The following is an 18,540-nucleotide window of genomic DNA, read 5'->3' on the forward strand; positions in this document are numbered from 1 at the left end:
GGTACTTGGCTTAACCATATTATGCAAATGATGCTTCAATTTATTAAAATGATACTGACCTATTAAAATAATACAAGTTGTTTATAGTCTATAATATAATTTTGGAGGGCTATGGTTCCTGTTGGACTGTAGCCTAATTGGTCCTTTTGGACAGATTGGTTTGCATGTCCCAAACAACCCATCCCCTTCTGCTGAGCTACAGTGGGCTGGCTATAAGAGCTTACTCAAGCACTCACTGTTAACCATCCGGCAACACCATACTATGAGGATATGTCAAAACACTTTTTTCCTATTCGAGGGGGTATTCCTATGCAAGTTCTGACCTCAACGGCTGTCCATGAGCACATATTAAACTGTAGGCTTATTATCTAAAGAATACTAAATTCATTGTAATTGGGTTATACTTTAGTTTATAATGGCTTTTACAATGCTTCGGCCGGTGGCAACTCACCCCTTCTCCTCCTACCCTCCTGATCTCAACATGATCTCGGACGACGAGGAGAACCGCAGCGAGAGCGACGGCAGCTCTGACCAGAGCTATGAATGCTGTGCCTCTTCAGATAAGACTTGTCGGCAGCTTTCCCGCATGGTGGGAGTCGGTGGGGTTGTTGTGGTCAAACAGCGCAACACAGCCAACGCCAGGGAGCGAGACCGGACCCAGAGCGTCAACACCGCATTCACCGCGCTCCGGACACTCATACCTACGGAGCCGGTGGACAGAAAGCTCTCCAAAATTGAAACGCTCCGGTTGGCGTCCAGCTACATCTCACACTTGGCCAACGTTCTGGTGCTTGGTGACGGGCGTGAGGATGGGCAGCCGTGCCTGAGTGCAGTGTACCGCGCTCAAGGACATGGAGAGAGGAAGCAACCCAGAACTATCTGTACCTTTTGCTTGAGCAACCAGCGAAAAGGGGTAAGCGTGCATGACAGTGCTATGTCAAGTATGAATTCCAAATATATTTATACTATTTTACATAGTAGACTAGACAGGCAGCATGGCACCCTTGACAGCCTAGTAGTGTACAGTGCCTTCAGAAAGTCTTCATACCCCTTGACGTATTCCAGTTTGTTGTATTACAGCCTGAATTCAAAATGGATTACACAAACAAACTATTCTCACCCATCTACATACAATACCCCATAATGACAAAGTGAAAACATGTTTTTCGAAATGTTTACAATCTTATTGAAAATGAAATACAAAAATATCTCATTTATATAAGTATTCACACCCCTGAGTCAATGTTAGAATCACATTTGGCAGCGATTATAGCTGTCTTCTGGGTAAGTATCTTAGAGCTTTGCACACCTGGATTGTACAACATTTGCACATTATTCTTTTTAAAATGATTCATGATCTGTCAAGTTGGTTGTCGATCATTGCTAGACAGCCATTTTCAAGTCTTGCCATAGATTTTTCATGCCAATTTAAGTAAAAACTGTAACTAGGCCACTCAGGAACATTCAATTTCGTCTTGGTAAGCAACTCCAGTGAATGTGTTTTAGGTTATTGTCCTGTTGAAATATTAATTTGTCTTCCAGTGTCTATTGGAAAGCAGACTGAACCAGGTTTTCCTCTAGGATTTTGCCTGTGCTTAGCTCTATTCCATTTCTTTTTATCCTAAAAAACTCCCAAGTCCTTGCCAATGACAAGCATACATAACATGATACAGCCACCAACATGCTTGAAAATATGAAGAGTGGTACTCAGTGATGTGTTGTGTTGAAATTTGCCCCAGACATAGTACTTTGTATTCAGGACATAAAGTTGATTTCTTTGCCACATTTTTTGCAGTTTTACTTTAGTGACCTTATTGCAAACAGGGTGCATGTTTTTGAATATTTTATTCTGTACAGGCCTCCTTCTTTTGACTCTGACATTTATGTTAGTATTGTGGAGTAATTACAATGTTGTTGTATCCTCAGTTTTCTCCTATCACAGCCATTAAACTCTGTAACTGTTTTAAAGTCACCATTGGCCTCATGGTAAAATCCCAGAGGGGTTTCCATCCTCACCAGCAACTGAGTTAGGAAGGACAGCTATATCTTTGTAGTGACTAGGTGTAATGATACACCATCCAAAGTGTAATTCATAACTTCAACATGGTCAAAGGGATCTCCTTTAAAAAATATATATATGTTATTATAAACTGGGTGGTTTGAGCCCCGAATTTTGATTGGCTGAAAGCCGTGGTGTATCAGACCGTATACCATGGGTATGACAAAACATGTATTTTTTACTGTTATAATTACATTGGTAACCAGTTTATAATAGCAATAAGGCACCTTAGAGGTTTGTGATATATGGCCAATATACCACGGCTAAGGGCTGTTTCCTAGCACTCCTTGTTGCGTCGTGCCTAAGAACAGCTCTTAGCCATGGTATATTGGCAATATAAATCAAATCAAATTTTATTTGTCACATACACATGGTTAGCAGATGTTAATGCAAGTGTAGCGAAATGCTTGTGCTTCTAGTTCCGACAATGCAGTAATAACCAACAAGTAATCTAGCTAACAATTCCAAAACTACTACCTTATAGACACAAGTGTAAGGGGATAAAGAAGCTACACCACACCCCCTCAGGAATTATTGCTTAATTATAGTCTACTTTTGTTGCATTCAATATCCTCTACTAATAGTATCATGTTTAATTAACCCTAGACTTGTTTTGATTGGCCACTTAAAATTAGTATTAGGTTTGTAATCTAGTTATTCCAGTATATCCAAAGAAATAAATGTCAAACATAGTTAATGTCACAATGATAATATGGCATAAAAACATTACTAGGACGATAACAAAATACTTTCTTGCCAGGTCACATGAAGATTCTTCATAATAGGTATCCATCAGTTCAGCTTCAATCTGTCAAACATCTTCTTGAGAGAAAACAACCGAATGGCAAATTATCCCGTTTGGGACATCATGTATTTATTAATTTCATTTTCAGTTTGCTAAGATATCCTTTAAATGAAAAACTGAGGAGGGGCTGAGGGGTTGTTGATATCAATTACACATACATAGTCTCAGAGCTTAAAAATCCTTCTTTAACCTGTCTCCTCCCCTTTATCTACCCTGATTGAAGTGGATTTATCAAGTGACATCAATAAGGGATGATAGCTTTCACCTGGATTCACCTGGTCAGTCTATGTCATGGAAGTCATTTTTTGTCTAAAGAAAGTGGTTAAATATGTGTTAAACATTTTGGGGGGGGGAGTTTCCTCATCTTTCTTATTCTGTATTGCTCAGATAAAGTCCAAACACTTCAAAACAAACTTCCTTTAGAATTGTTTTTTGAATATCTGTTTTTCCATGTTATTCAATGCATTTCTATGGGCTAATTGCAGTAAGGCCAAATTCAATGTTTCATCCCCCAAAAAATGATAGGCTCTTCATAAGCCAAAGACAAATATGCATGTAGTATTCATGTTTTGGTCGCAGATGTTTCCAACCACAGAATGTTCAGGACAGAAATCAATTCTGATGTTATTGCAACTTTTTGGCCTAACATGATATTTGTTTTTGCAGGGGAAAGATGGTCGGGGTTGTCTGAAAATGCGTGGAGCCAGTGCACTACGAATGAGCCGAAAATAGACGGCTCTCAGACTTCAAGGATTGTTGAATTCAAGTCAGCACCTCAGGGAAAAAACTCTAGCTAACACACCCACTGTACATATACCGACACATAGGCCAGAATGCCCTCCAACTTTGGGAAAAGACTGTCAAAAAGATGCGTTTCTGGAATTTGTTTGTGTGAGAAAAGGCTACTCCTCTCTGCCGCAATGCTGGCTATGGAAAATGTGATTTTGGAGGAACATTGTCATAAATGACACTTTATTTGGTTGCCTTTTCAACACCATTTTGAATTTTGCTTTAAAATTCTATTTTTACATAGTTGTCCCTAGTCTTTATTTCAGCCCCTCAATACCAACAATATTGTGGTGTTATTTTGATATAACTTACAAAATGTCTACCAACAAAAAAATGTTTTAAAGATAAAGTATGTCTGGGAATTTCCGATACAGTTTACCTTATCCTCCAGCAATGCTAAGGAATCTTTGCTAAGGAAGTGCGCGAGATAGGGCCTTTCCAAAATTTCTGAGATTGGCCAACCAAAGGCCTTTTGAGCCTAATAAGGATAGGACATGTCAGTGTGTGAGGAAAAACATGAATCACTCTGAAACATCACGCTCTGAATTTGCTCTAAAAAGTTCAAGGGAAAACAGGAAAGGCAACATGAATAGTGTCGGTAGATCTTTTGTCAAGACTAATGATTACTCATGGAAACTATCAAAACGTATGGCACCTTGCTGGACCGATGCCCAATATCAGGAAAAGATGGTAAAAGCCAAAGGTAGTGAGTTGAACAATTGGTAACACTTTAGTTAAATCCTGCACTTTAGTTAATGCTTTATAACCTGTTTTCAGGCTCATGAAGCAACTGCTTCACTTCCCTCTCGATTGCGCGTTCTCTCTTCTGTCTCCGTGTCTGCGCCGCACAAGTTTAAATTGAACCAACGTCGGTCAATTATTTGTTTAAGAACCGAAAAATATGTTGGTTTAATTGCTCAGCACTACTATATATGTATCAACATTTCCACTGACTCAAACTCATTATGAGATGATTAAAAGACATTATAAAAGGGGTCAGTCATGCATTTTCAAGACAAGGTTTACAATGATTATCACATAATGCATTGTCTCTGTTGGCTTAAAGTAAAGTGTTACCAATTGAACAAATTCAGTGTTTGAGTTTCAGATCCATGTCTAGCAATTCGCAAGTCTGCAGTAAAGTGCACTTAGAGTATAAACCATTCAATGGTTTTGGCTTATTGAAGCTGTATTTCAACAGCTGCAGAGGATCCCAGGAAGCAGTAAGCTGCAGGGCTTTAACACTGGTGTGTTTGAGTAAATCTTGCTGGTTTTAATGCACATGTGCTATTAATTAGTCACACCTAATATCACCTAGCAGCCTGTGTTGAGCAAAACACAGCTGCTGATATGTTAATGGCGTAAATCACAACTCTCCGGAGCTGGAGATGTATGGAGGGGTCAGAGAGCTGTGTGTATGTGTGTGGGTGCGTGTGTGTGTGTGTGTGTGTGCATGCCTTTGTATGTCTGAGTGTGTCAGTGAGAGAGAGAGAGAAAGAGAGTTTATAAGAGCTGAGTTATTGTTTTGTAAAGCACCTCTAAACCTGTGTAAGATGAGATTTAGTCATTTCTTTAAGTCCTCTGTCATAAAGCCAACTTGTCATTTGAAATAGACTTATATGATGTATTTTCCTCATAACACACATGCTGTGACATTGTTTGAGTGGTTGGTTCCTCAACTCTGATAATATAAGGCCAATAAAAGAATATCAGTAGCCTGGTTGTCTGTCTGTTAAGCTAACATTCCACTCCTTGTACTCCATGTTATGTGCCGTGGAGTGGAATGTTAGCTAAACAGACTGGCAATCAGGCTACAATATCACAGCTCCCATTACCAGATTTGGAATGTTGTCATGTCTCCACAATTACTACGTTACTGTAAATGGCAAGTGTTACAAAGTGGCATTGTTGTAGTTACAGCCTCAACCCATCAATAATGTACAATTAATTGTGCACTTGCATAAAAAGCACCCCCGGTCCCTTCTCCACCTGCTGTCCAACAGATCTGGGTTCAAAAACTATTCAAAATCATTTTACATACTTTAACTGGGCTTGATTGAGCTTGCCTGGCGCAATTGAATCAATAGAATAGTCGTAAAGATGCAAACCCCGTCCACCTGGCACTCCAGGCAGACTAAAGCAAATGCTTTAAAGAATATTAAACATTTCAAAACACTGTCAAAACGGGACTAATTAGAAACTGCTGTTTGACTGAGCTTATTCTGTAACTCTGGGTCTTGGGGCCCACTAGGGCCCCTTCAAATGGCTCCCAGAGGCCCCCGAGGCAGGAAGATGTCACGGAGGAACAGGAAGGAAAAGCAGGAACAGCCGACCCGGCAAAGGCCCTCCCTGTGGGGCCAGCAGGTCCTGGGTCAGTGCCAGTCCTGACATCAGCCTGCAGAGCTGGGGTCCAGATGTCCAGCTTCTAATTTTAATTAATGGGTGGGAAAGCCTGGCATTCCATCATGTATTATAGTCCAGAGGAATGTACTGTTTCACAAAGTCCCTAACAGCTGGTAAGGTTATGAGAGAAACACTGTTACAGTACAACAACCTGCAGGCTACTGTAACACCGCCTGGTATGGAGGATGCTGTTGTTACTTACCTTTATTATTAAGTTGACATTTACAGCAACAGCCTGTATGTATGTTGTTGAGAACAGAACATTTGACTGCCATTGAGTTGAGACGGAATAAAAGGAAGATATACACTTTAAAGTAAATTGTCTCGTCAAAGGAGTCCCCATGCAGCACTTACTCAATTCCTGTCCAGCCACATACTAGACATTTGCTGAGGGAACCATGGGACAAATAGGGCTAATATTGTGATACAGTTCCCTCAACCATGCTTCGACCAAAACAAACCCCTTTTGTGCCTTCTCTCACACAATCCACAATCCCCCCGTTCAACCTAAAGCTTCCTGTCCAACCTGCATGTCAGAAGAGCTAATCGCCTTCAGACACGCACTGCAGCCCTTTCATGAGACAGGGCCTTGGATACAATGCTTCTGATTTTTTATGATGTCATGATCCTTTTTTTTCCGTGGAAGAGGGATGGGAGTGTGGGGAGCAACTGAATCCAGCCAAGCGGGCCTAACCAGAGCCAGAGGGAGGGAAACTGTGTATGTGTGTGTGTGTGTGTGTGTGTGTGTGTGTGTGTGCGCGTACCTGCATGGTTGGGTGTGTGTGTGCGCCAGAATGGGTGTGCGTGTACTGTAGGAGCGATACTGTTGACACACTCTCCACCCGGTGGACACACTGGGGGCTATTGTTTCCCTACAGTACGCAAAGGGAGGAAGTGAAGGAATGCCCTGAGACATTAGCCTAGAGACAATGTCAGTCTGCTGGGGCCAGGGCCGGGCCTTGATTGCTGTGTTTCCCTGGCTCCCGCTCCTGCCGCTGGGCGGGGTCCTTAATGCTGAGGTGAAAAGGCTGCTAATTTCGAGCCCGATTTCTCCCATCAAAATAATAAAACAATATGAGTGCGCAAGCAGCCCTTCAGGAGGAAAGAGGCTTCCATCCTTAGTAACCATCCATCAGGGCGTAATAGTTCATTATTGTTTTGAGCAGGAGCATGGGGTCACTGGGGGTCAAGTGCTTGTATAATATCAGAAACTGTATGCACAAAACACTCTCAGAGTAGCACTGCAGATCTAGGATCAGGTCCTCTCTGTCCATGTCATCTTATTCATTATGATATATAATATATATATATATCCTAGATCAGCACTTTTAGGAGCTTTATGGATACGGCCTTGACTTCCATCTACCATAAACACAATCCTATGAGTCCTCTGTAAGTTAAATGAATAACTCAGGGCATGGCTTGTCTTGTTTAGCATTCTCTCGCTCTCTCTCTCTTGTAAACATTACTTGTACCTATCTAATGGTTTCATCACCACAAATGTGTAACTCTGTGCTTGTTGAGGCAAAAGCTTACAGTATGTAAATCACCCACTCTAGAAATGTATTAAACTACTTGCCATACCCTCAATGACCAACTATTTTCTGTATATCCTAACCTCGACATGAGATGATCTAAATGACTTAAAGGAATGAGTTCTCAATATGTAAGTTGCGGTCTGAGTCTATTTTGTTTTCACTCAAGATGGCTGACACTTTCACACCTTTCTCCAATGTTTGTGAGTGTGTGCATTTTATTTTTGTTTTTACAGTAGATTGGAAACTCTTCTGGCGAACTGAGTGCAGACGGCTAGATGTCTGACACTTAAAATGTGGCCCATATTTCATTTTGAAACCAGGAGCAATTGTTAGGAGGATATCCTCAATCAAGGACCCACAGAGCGCAATGAATAGCCTCACTAACAGAAGCATGCTGACCCATAACCTCTGGGACCAACATGTAAATGTTAGGCTACCTACATTGGAAATTGAGGAGCTCCCCCCTAAAATAAAAAAAAACACATAATCTGGGATACTTTGTTTGTTGTTTGTAAAAATGGTCATTTTACCGTATCCAGTCAAACCCCTAGATGCATATCTGAAACATCTGCAAGGCCTGGGTGACATTTCATATGGATCCAGTCTAGCCTAACCATTTTGAAGTGGGAAGTGGCAAGCAAGACCAAAAGTAGACAGCAACACAACCCGCATTTACAACGGTGTGCAAACACAGGTTCAGTAGGCGTACTATAGCCTTTCTGTAACTCACAGTGAGTACTTTCACAGATGCAAGTTACATATCGCCCCCTTGGTTTGAAAAATATATGGAGTGGGGTGTATTTGTTTTATGCTTTTATTCATTTCTCTTTAAATTAATTAACATTTGACTGTTGTCGGTTAGATGTCCAGATGCCTCTTAAAATACAGTTGAAGTCGGAAGTTTACATACACCTTAGCCAAATACATTTAAACTCAGTTTTTCACAATTCCTGACATTTAATCCTAGTAAAAATTGCCTGTTTTAGGTCCGTTAAGATCAGCACTTTATTTTAAGAATGTGAAATGCCAGAATAATAGTAGAGAGTTGTCACGGTTTTCTTCCGTCGAAAGAGAGTCGGACCAAAATGCAGTGTGGTTAATTCGATTCATCTTTAATGATGAAGAAAACACGATAAATACAAAAACAATAAACGTAACGTGAAAACCAAAACAGCCTAAACTGGTGCAAACTAACACAGAGACAGGAACAATCACCCACGAAACACTCAAAGAATATGGCTGCCTAAATATGGTTCCCAATCAGAGACAACGAGAATCACCTGCCTCTGATTGAGAACCGCCTCATGCAACCATAGACTATGCTAGAAAACCCCACTAAGCCACAATCCCAAAACCTACGAAAAAACCCCATACATAAACACAACACAAAAAAACCCATGTCACACCCTGGCCTGACCAAATAAAGAAAGAAAACACAAAATACTAAGACCAGGGCGTGACAAGAGTGATTTATTTCAGCTGTAATTTCTTTCATCACATTCCCAGTGGGTCAGAAGTTTACATACACTCAATTAGTATTTGGTAGCATTGCCGTTGAACTGTTTAACTTGGGTCAAACGTTTTGGGTAGCCTTCCACAAGCTTCCCACAATAAGTTGGGTGAATTTTGGCCCATTTCTCCTGACAGAGCTGGTGTAACTGAGTCAGGTTTGTAGGCCTCCTTGCTCGCACACACTTTTTCAGTTCTGCATACAAATGTTCTATAGGATTGAGGTCAGGGCTTTGTGGCCACTCCAATACCTTGACTTTGTTGTCCTTAAGCCATTGTCCATTTGGGAGGCCCATTTGCGAGACTTGTGGAGGTCTTTAATTTTTTTTCTGATGTCTTGGCTGATTTATTTTGATGTTCCCATGATGTCAAGCAAAGATGCACTGAGTATGAAGGTAGGCCTTCAAATACATCCACAGGTACACCTCCAATTGACTCAACTGATGTCAATTAGCCTATCAGAAGCTTCTAAAGCCATGACATCATTTTCTGGAATTTTCCAAGCTGTTTATTAAAGCCAGAGTCAACTTAGTGTATGTAAACTTCTGACCCACTGGAATTGTGATACAGTGAATTATAAGTGAAATAATCTGTCTGTAAACAGTTAATAAATAACTTGTGTCATGCACAAAGTAGTGGTTAAAACCGAGTTTTAATGACTCCAACCAAAGTATATGTAAACTTCCAACTTCAACTGTATCTGGGTAGTTGCCATTGTGGCCAAAACAAAAGTGAAAAAATAACTTCCTCCAAAATGATTGTCAAAACATAGTTACAATAAACTATGTCTAAACAACTCAAAATGTTATGTGGCCACTTTACATTTTTTTGTTCATATCCTGTTTAAATGAACCATTTAATGCATTAGGACCTTGCACATTTGGCCTCTGGTATGACATTACAATTAATGTTTATATATATATATATATGTCTATATATATGTCTCTATATATGTTTCTCTCTCTCTATATATATATATATATAGAAAGGTTTAATTATGCCAAAATAGACAATAACATTTTATTTGTTATTTAGATACTTCTGTCTTACTTCTGTCTTTAAATCAATAATCATATTCATATTTCCTTGTTTAATGACGATACCCAAAATGTAATAGACACTTGGTTAAGATTCACAGTATTTTCACGAAACCTAGACAAAAAGCAATTATCTTACTTGTGTATTATTATAATGTTACCTGTCCAAGACAACACCTTTTTTCCTTTAATTTATTGGCGTCACCCTGTAGGACTTTGTGAATAAAGTAACTCTCCCTATAATTTCAAAAGGAAGAATTGGCTTTGGGGGTGATCAGTGAGATATACCTGCTGGAGTGCGTGCTATGGGTGGGTGCTGCTTTGGTGACCAGTGAGCTTAGATAAGGCGGGGCTTTACCTAGCAGAGACTTGTAGATGACCTGGTGCCAGTGGGTTTGGTGATGATTATGTAGCGAGGGCCAGCCAACTAGAGCGTACAGGTTACAGTGGTGGGTAGTATATGAGACTTTGGTGACAAAACAGATGGCACTGTGATAGACTGCATCCAATTTGTTGAGTAGAGTGTTGGAAGCTATTTTTGTAAATGACATCGCCCAAGTCGAGGATCGGTAGGATGTTCAGTTTTACGAGGGTATGTTTGGCAGCATGTGTGAAGGATGCTTTGTTGCGAAATAAGAAGCTGATTCATGATTTAATTTTGGATTGTCCACATATTCTAAATCAGAACCGTCCAGAGTAGTGATGCTGGAAGGGCAGGCAGGTGCGGGCAGCAATCTGTTGAAGAGCATGCATTTAGTTTTACTTGCATTTAAGAGCAGTTGGAGGCCACGGAAAGAGAGTTGTATGACGTTGAAGTTCATCTGGAGGTTAGTTAACACAGTGTCCAAAGAAGGGCCAGAGGTATACAGAATGGTGTCGTCTGCGTAGAGGTGGATCAGAGAATCACCAGCAGCAAGAGCGACATCATTGATGTATACAGAGAAGAGAGTCGGCCCGAGAATTGAACCCTGTGGTACCCCCATAAAGACTGCCAGAGGTCCGGACAACAGGCCCTATGATTTGACACACTGAACTCTGTCAGAGAAGTAGTTGGTGAACCAAGGCTGTTGAGTCTGCCGATAAGAATGTGGTGATTGACAGAGTCAAAAGCCTTGGCAAGGTCGATGAATACGGCTACAGAGTAACAGTAATGTCTCTTATCGATGGCAGTTATGATATCGTTTAGGACCTTGAGCGTGGCTGAGGTGCACCCATGACCAGCTCTGAAACCAGATTGCATCACAGAGAAGGTACGGTTGGATTTGAAATGGTTGGTGATCTGTTTGTTAACTTGGCTTTGAAGACCTTGGAAAGGCAGGGTAGGATAGATATACTGTGGGTCTGTAGCAGTTTGGGTCTAGAGTGTCTCCTCCTTTGAAGAGGGGGATGACATCGGCAGCTTTCCAATCTTTGGGAATCTCAGACGATACGAAAGAGAGGTTGAACAGGCTAGTGATAAGGGTTGCAACAATTTCAGCAGATCATTTTAGAAAGAGAGGGTCCAGATTGTCTAGCCCAGCTGATTTGTAGGGGTCCAGATTTTGCAGCTCTTTCAGAACATCAGCTATATGGATTTGGGTGAAGGAGAAATGGAGAGGCTTGGGTGAGTTGTTGTGGGGAGTGAAGGGCTGTTAATCAGGGTAGGGGTAGCCAGGTGGAAAGCATGGCCAGCCATAGAAAAATGCTTATTGAAACTCTCAATTATCGTGGATTTATAGGTGGTGACAGTGTTTCCTAGCCTCAGTGCAGTGGGCAGCTGGGAGGAGGGGCTCTTATTCTCAATGGACTTTACAGTGTCCCAGAACGTTTTGGAGTTTGTGCTACAGGATGCAAATTTCTGCTTGAAAAAGCTAGCCTTTGCTTTCCTAACTGCCTGTGTATATTGGTTCCTAACTTCCCTGAAAAGTTGCATATGATGGGGGCTATTCGATGCTAATGCAGAACGCCACAGGATGTTTTTGTGCTGGTCAAGGGCAGCAGGTCTGGAGAGAACCAAGGGATATATCTGTTCTTAGTTCTACATTTTTTAATGGAGCATGCTTATTTAATTATTTAACGGCGATGAAGGCACTTTTAAAGAATACCCAGGTATCCTCTACTGACGGGATGAGGTCAATATCCTTCCAGGATACCCGGGCCAGGTCGATTAGAAAGGCCTGCTCGCTGAAGTGTTTTAGGGAGCGTTTGACAGTGATGAGGGGTAGTCGTTTGACCGCAGACCCATTACGGATGCAGGCAATGAGGCAGTGATCGCTGAGATCTTGGTTGAAAACATCAGAGGTGGATTTGGAGGGCAAGTTGGTCAGGATGATATCTATGAGGGTGCCCGTGTTTATGGATTTGGGGTTGTACCTGGTGGGTTCATTGGTCATTTGTGTGAGATTGAGGTCATCAAGCTTAGATTGTAGGATGGCCGGGGTGTAAAGCATGTCCCAGTTTAGGTCACCTAGCGGCACGAGCTCTGAAGATAGATGGGGGGCAATCAATTCACATATGGTGTCCAGGGCACAGCTGGGGGCAGAGGGTGGTCTATAGCAAGCGGAAATGGTGAGAGACTTGTTTCTGGAAAGGTGGATTTTTAAAAATAGAAGCTCGAATTGTTTGGGTACAGACCTGGATAGTAAGACAGAACTCTGCAGGTTATCTCTGCAGTAGATTGCAACACCACCCCCTTTTGCAGTTCGATCTTGTCGAAAATGTTATAGTTAGGGATGGAAATTTCAGTTTTTTTGTGGTCTTCCTAAGCCAGGATTCAGACACGGCTAGGACATCCGGGTTGGCAGAGTGTGCTAAAGCAGTGAATAAAACAAACTTAGGGAGGAGGCTTCTAATGTTAACATGCATGAAACCAAGGCTTTTACATCATGACATATTGGAGCCCTGTGTGAGGAATCTAAGAAAAAACTAGGCTTTACTGTTGAATTCAGTCCATGTGAATTGTGTAGCAAAATACATTATACACAAATAGCGATGTAGGCAGGACAAAGTGGAGTGGCGTGTGTGTGGTTCCTTTTCATCCAGATACTAGTAGGGAGAGATTGACTCTTGTGTTGTTTATCAGATGAAAGGTCAGTGTGTAGGGAGGTCAGAAACCTGACCATGTGGTTCAAGGACAACAACCTCTCCCTCAATGTGATCAAGACAAAGGAGATGATTGTGGACAACAGGAAAAAGAGGACCGAGCACGCCTCCATTCTCATCGATGTGGCTGCAGTGGAGCAGGTTGAGAGCTTCAAGTTCCTTGGTGTCCACATCACCAACACACTAACATGGTCCAAGCACACCAAGACAGTCGTGATGAGGGCACGACAAAACCTATTCCCCCTCAGGAGACTGAAAAGATTTGGCATGAGTCCTCAGATCCTCAAAAAGTTATACAGCTGCACCATCGAGAGCATCCTGACTGGTTGCATCACTGCCTGGTATGGCAACTGCTCGGCCTCCGACCGCAAGGCACTACAGAGGGTAGTGCGAACGGCCCAGTAAATTACTGGGGCCAAGCTTCCTGCCATCCAGGACCTCTATACCAGGCTGTGTCAGAGGAAGGCCCTAAGAATGGTCAAAGAATCCAGCCACCATAGTCATAGACTGTTCTCTCTACTACCGCACGGCAAGCGATACCGGAGTGCCAAGTCTACGTACAAGAGGCTTCTAAACAGCTTTTACCCCCAAGCCATAAGACTCCTGAACATCTAATCAAATTACACACCGCTGCTACTCTATTGTTATCATCTATGCATAGTCACTTTAATAACTCTACCTACATGTACATATTACCTCAACTAACCGGTGCCCCCGCACATTGACTCTGTACAGGTAGACCATGTATATAGTCTCAATATTGTTATTTTACTGCTGCTCTTAATGACTTGTTACTTTTATTTCTTATTGTTATACACATTTTTTAAAGTAAGCATTCCATTGTAAGGTCTACTCTAGAGGCGGAAGAAACACACACCTATTTAGGAGAGGTGCTGGCTAGCGGAGTAATAACCTAATAACCAGACAAGCAGTCGAAACATTGGATATTAGGTTATTAAATTATTGCATCTGAGCTCCTAGTGTGCGGCTCACCTGTTGTATTCGGCGCATGTGACTAATAAAATTAGATTTGAAACCCCTACTCCCTTTCTCTCCCGCTTTCTTACTCCCCCTTTTATTTGTACCACTATGCTCCATACTTGCTTCACTCTTCTCCATCACTATCTCCTACCATCTCTGACCTAGTCACCGCGCAGCCGTGCCAAACCGCCGCCACACCGAGTCAAATTGGATTGTTTGTTTATCAACGATTGATACCGGAGCTCCGATCAGTATCTAGCGATCAGATTATGTTGCCTTTAAATAAATAATGATGTGTCTAATTGAACACATTTTTGAAGTAGCAAAGACATAGAAGTTGCTTATGTGGAAGAACTTACTGACATTGTCAAAATCTAATGACTGCAGCTTTCTTCTGTCTTTTTTGTCTTCTATGATATCACTTTGAAGGTGCATGCTGCCACCTATTATGCTGGAGTGTGCAATCAATATCTGCCTAATTCTATAGTACTAAGAAAAGAAAAGAAATTAAATAAATCCCTACTAACTTCTACCCCCACCCCCAAAAAAACTCCCAAGCCCCCAATCCATTAAACTTGATCTTGTTCATGCTGAACCAATCCACCCGTAGGATTATTCAGAATGTCAACAACCATTGACAGTAACATCTGTTACCCCCAATAACTGTTTTGCCATATCCACTATCACCTTCAACCTGGCACTTCTGCCTACCACAACCCGAGTCATGTTGATAAGCTTACCAATGAAAGCTATGAAGTTAACTTTATTGACTATCAGGGTCCTTTAACATAGCACATTCATGATCACCAGATTCCCGAACAAGTCTCGAAACCATGCCAGAATCAGCAGAAGCACCAGGTCCACTTAGTACAGGAAAAGCCATGGAAGCTCCATCAGTCCGCACTGTAGTTCCACCAATCTATCTTACAGCCTCTGCATATGATACATCATGACTGATTCTATACTGAACAAAATGAAATGCAACATGCAACAATTTCAAAGATTTTACTGAGTTACAGTTCATAGAAGGAAATCAGTTAATTGAAATCAATTCATTAGGCCCTAATCTATGAATTTCACATGACTGGGCAGGGGTGCAACCATGGGTGGGCCTTGGAGGGCATAGGCCCACCCACTTGGCAGCCAGGCCCAGCCAATCAGAATAAGTTTTGCCCCACAAAAGTGCTTTATTACAGACAGAAATTACTCCTCACGTGGACTGAGTGGTGGTCTGCGGTTGTGAGGCCGGTTGGACATACTGCAAACTTCTCTAAAATGACGTTGGAAGCAGTTTATGGTAGAACATTAAATTCTCTGGCAACAGCTCTGGTGGACAAGGAATTGCACGCTCCCTCAAAACTTGAGACATCTGTAGCAATGTGTTATGACAAAACTGCATATTTTAAAGTGGCCTTCTATTGTCCCCAGCACAAAGTGCACCTGTGTAATGATTATGCTGTTTAATCATCTTCTTGATATGCCACACATGTCAGGAGGATGGATTATCTTGGCAAAGGAGAAATGGTCACGAACAAGGATGTAAACAAATTTGTGCACAACATTTGAGAGAAATAAGCTTTTTGTGTGTATGGAACAGTGACGATTTCAGCATTGTAAATCTTAGTGGGGCAAACCCCAAACATTTTTGGGGATGCATGCCAGCAAAGCCACTACATATCACAATGCTAAATAATAGATAAATTGCACTATAACAGTGACAAATGCTGCCTACAATCTGCCTATATAAAGCTGTCCCAACACCTTACCACTGCTACACCTGGCTATCAGCAGAGCCTTGTCTGGCAGTGAAACAGTTCATTCAGCCTCATTTACCACCTTTAAAAAAACTGCTGATATGGCTGACTTGCTAAAACAAATGTGGTTTCTACTGACAATTGAGATGTACAAACTATGGCATAAGAGAGGCTATCACACCCTGATCTGTTTCACATGTCCTTGTGATTGTCTCCACCCCCTCCAGGTGTCGCTGATTTTCCCCAGTGTATTTATCCCTGTGTTTCCGGACTCTCTCTGCCAGTTCGTCTTGTATGTTTTTCCAAGTCAACCAGCGGTTTTCCCGTTCTCCTGTTTTTTGTTATTCTCTTTTTTCTAGTCCTCCCGGTTATGACCCTTGCCTATTTCTGGACTCTGTACCCGCCTGTCTGCCACTCTGTACTTCCTGGACTCTGATCTGGTTTTGACCTTTTGCCTGTCCACGACCATTCTCTTGACTACTCCTTTTGGATTAATAAACATTGTAAGACTCAAACCATCTGCCTCCTGTGTCTGCATCTGGGTCTCGCCTTATGTCATGATAGAGGCAATTTAGATGAAGACATTAATGAGCGAGCTAGGACGGGCGTAGTCAAATTATTATTAAAAGTATAGATACCTTAATAGAAAGTTAGTCAAGTAAAAGTCAGCCAGTAAAATACTACTTCAGTAAAAGTCAAAGTATTTGGTTTTAAATATACTTAAGTATCAAAGGTAAATGTAATTGCTAAAATATACTTAAGTATCAAAAGTAAAAGTATAAATCCCTTAATTCCTTATCTTAAGCAAAGCAGATAGCACCATTTTTTTGTTTTTTAAAATTTATGGATAGCCAGGGGGACACTCCAACACTCAGAGATTATTTACAAAAGATGCATTTGTGCTTAGTGAGTCCGCCAACAGAGGCAGTAGGGATGACCACGTGTTCTCTTGATAAGTGTGTGAATTTGACTATTTTCCTGTCCTGCTAAGCATTCAAAATGTAACAAGGACTTTTGGTTGTCAGGGAAAATGTATGGAGTAAAAAGTACAATATTTTCTTTAGGAATGTAGTGAAGTAAAAGTAAAAGTAGTCAAAAATATAAAGTAAAGTAAAGATAACCAAAACAACTACTTAAGTAGTACTTTAAATTATTTTTTACTTAAGTACTTTACACCACTGATTATTTGTTCAGCACTTTTAAACTGTACAGCGACAGAATTCAGAACATGGGCCATTCATAAAGTATTCTCCCTGTACACTAAGTCAGAACCGTAGGATAAATAAAAGGGGCATATAAGCTCTTAAAATATTCAATTATGATATTTCTCTAAAACAGGCTACAGGCTACATGTGCACCACCAAGTCAGAACAGTAGGCTAAGTTATGAGAGGAAAAGGGACCAAATTATTAGGGTCATGCACATGGGCTACTAACAGCTTACTATACGACATACACTTACTATTACTTTCTTAGCTACAATATACACATCTCCCTAGCATATTACATCCTTTATGCATCAGCATACAATACATTTTTGGACTCACTTGAACAGGAAGGTGGTGCAGCAGTCCTTCGTGGGCAAATTTTGTCAAAGTCTGGCATTCTCTGGATTTATGGTGCTTTCAAGACGAATGGGAACTTGGAAAAAAACAAGGTTGAATCATGACGTCAGTGATCTACAGGTCGGAGCTCTAGAAAGAGACCCGAGTTCCCGACTTGGAACACCGAGCTTGATGACAGTTCAAAACGTATTTTCCCAGTCGGAGCTTGTTTTTTTTCCAGAGTTTCCAGTTGTCTTGAACTCACTGAAGTCTGAGATTTCCCAGTTCCGAGTTTCCAGTTGTTTTGAATGTGGCAGAAATCATGCTGGATTGACAGCATGGCCAAGCTTGGAAAAGAGACCCTTCAACCCTGACTTGGACCACACACACTCCACCGAATAGCAGGGTAGTGATTGCTTTGCAATGCTTGCAGTTAGCCACTAATTCCTTCCAAACCACCCATTGTTGAATTCGCGATTTCCAACTTGTTGTGTAATGTTTATGTCCAATGGCCGATGAGCACCGATACGTTTTATCTATAATTTCTCTTCATATGACAAGGATTTAAATGGATTTGCCAGTAGATAGTCAAGTTGATTCATGATGATGATGACTGCTAGCTTGCTAGCTAAGATTTTGAAAGTATGATGTTGACATGTACAGTCCAATCAAAGCTACCGTAGATATAACATGATTTGACGTTATTTTATCAGTGGCCAATGACCTTGATCATTATTGGATGGACACTTCTAATGTAACTCTAGAGGCTTGAATCTTCAAGCTTTCCAAGTAGATTTTGTGGTGACGTAGTGTACCCATGAGTGGCAGAACACTGAGCCAATCACAGTGCAACTAGAGAACATTACCAACCCTTTAATTATTTTTTTAAAGCTTAACAGGTGGGAGTCAAAACAGGTGGGGTTCTGCCCCACCTGCCCTGAATGACAGATCACCACTGGTTCCAGGAATTTATATTTCAGCTCATGAAACATGGGACCAACACTTCACATGTTGCATTTATTGTTTTGTTCAGGGTATATC

The 18,540-nt window shown here is 41.3% G+C and overlaps 1 protein-coding gene across 1 annotated transcript; it reads left to right on the forward strand.

The window, feature by feature from the left end:
• The first annotated feature begins 243 nt into the window (after positions 1-243).
• LOC112267409 (transcription factor 15) lies at positions 244-8,039 on the forward strand. The gene is made up of 2 exons (XM_024445682.2): positions 244-913; positions 3,531-8,039. The coding sequence occupies exons 1-2, from the start codon at positions 416-418 to the stop codon at positions 3,594-3,596; spliced, it is 564 nt and encodes a 187-aa protein (XP_024301450.1). The 5' UTR covers positions 244-415; the 3' UTR covers positions 3,597-8,039.
• The last annotated feature ends 10,501 nt before the right edge of the window (positions 8,040-18,540 follow it).

This window comes from Oncorhynchus tshawytscha, linkage group LG02 (assembly GCF_018296145.1).
Source record: "Oncorhynchus tshawytscha isolate Ot180627B linkage group LG02, Otsh_v2.0, whole genome shotgun sequence".
Taxonomy (NCBI): Eukaryota; Metazoa; Chordata; class Actinopteri; order Salmoniformes; family Salmonidae; genus Oncorhynchus; species Oncorhynchus tshawytscha.

Coding starts and splice junctions, on each gene's coding strand:
- LOC112267409 (XM_024445682.2), top strand. CDS start 416: ATGGCTTTTACAATGCTTCGGCCGGTGGCAACTCACCCCTTCTCCTCC. Junction 914..3,530: donor TGAGCAACCAGCGAAAAGGG/GTAAGCGTGCAT, acceptor TTGTTTTTGCAG/GGGAAAGATGGTCGGGGTTG.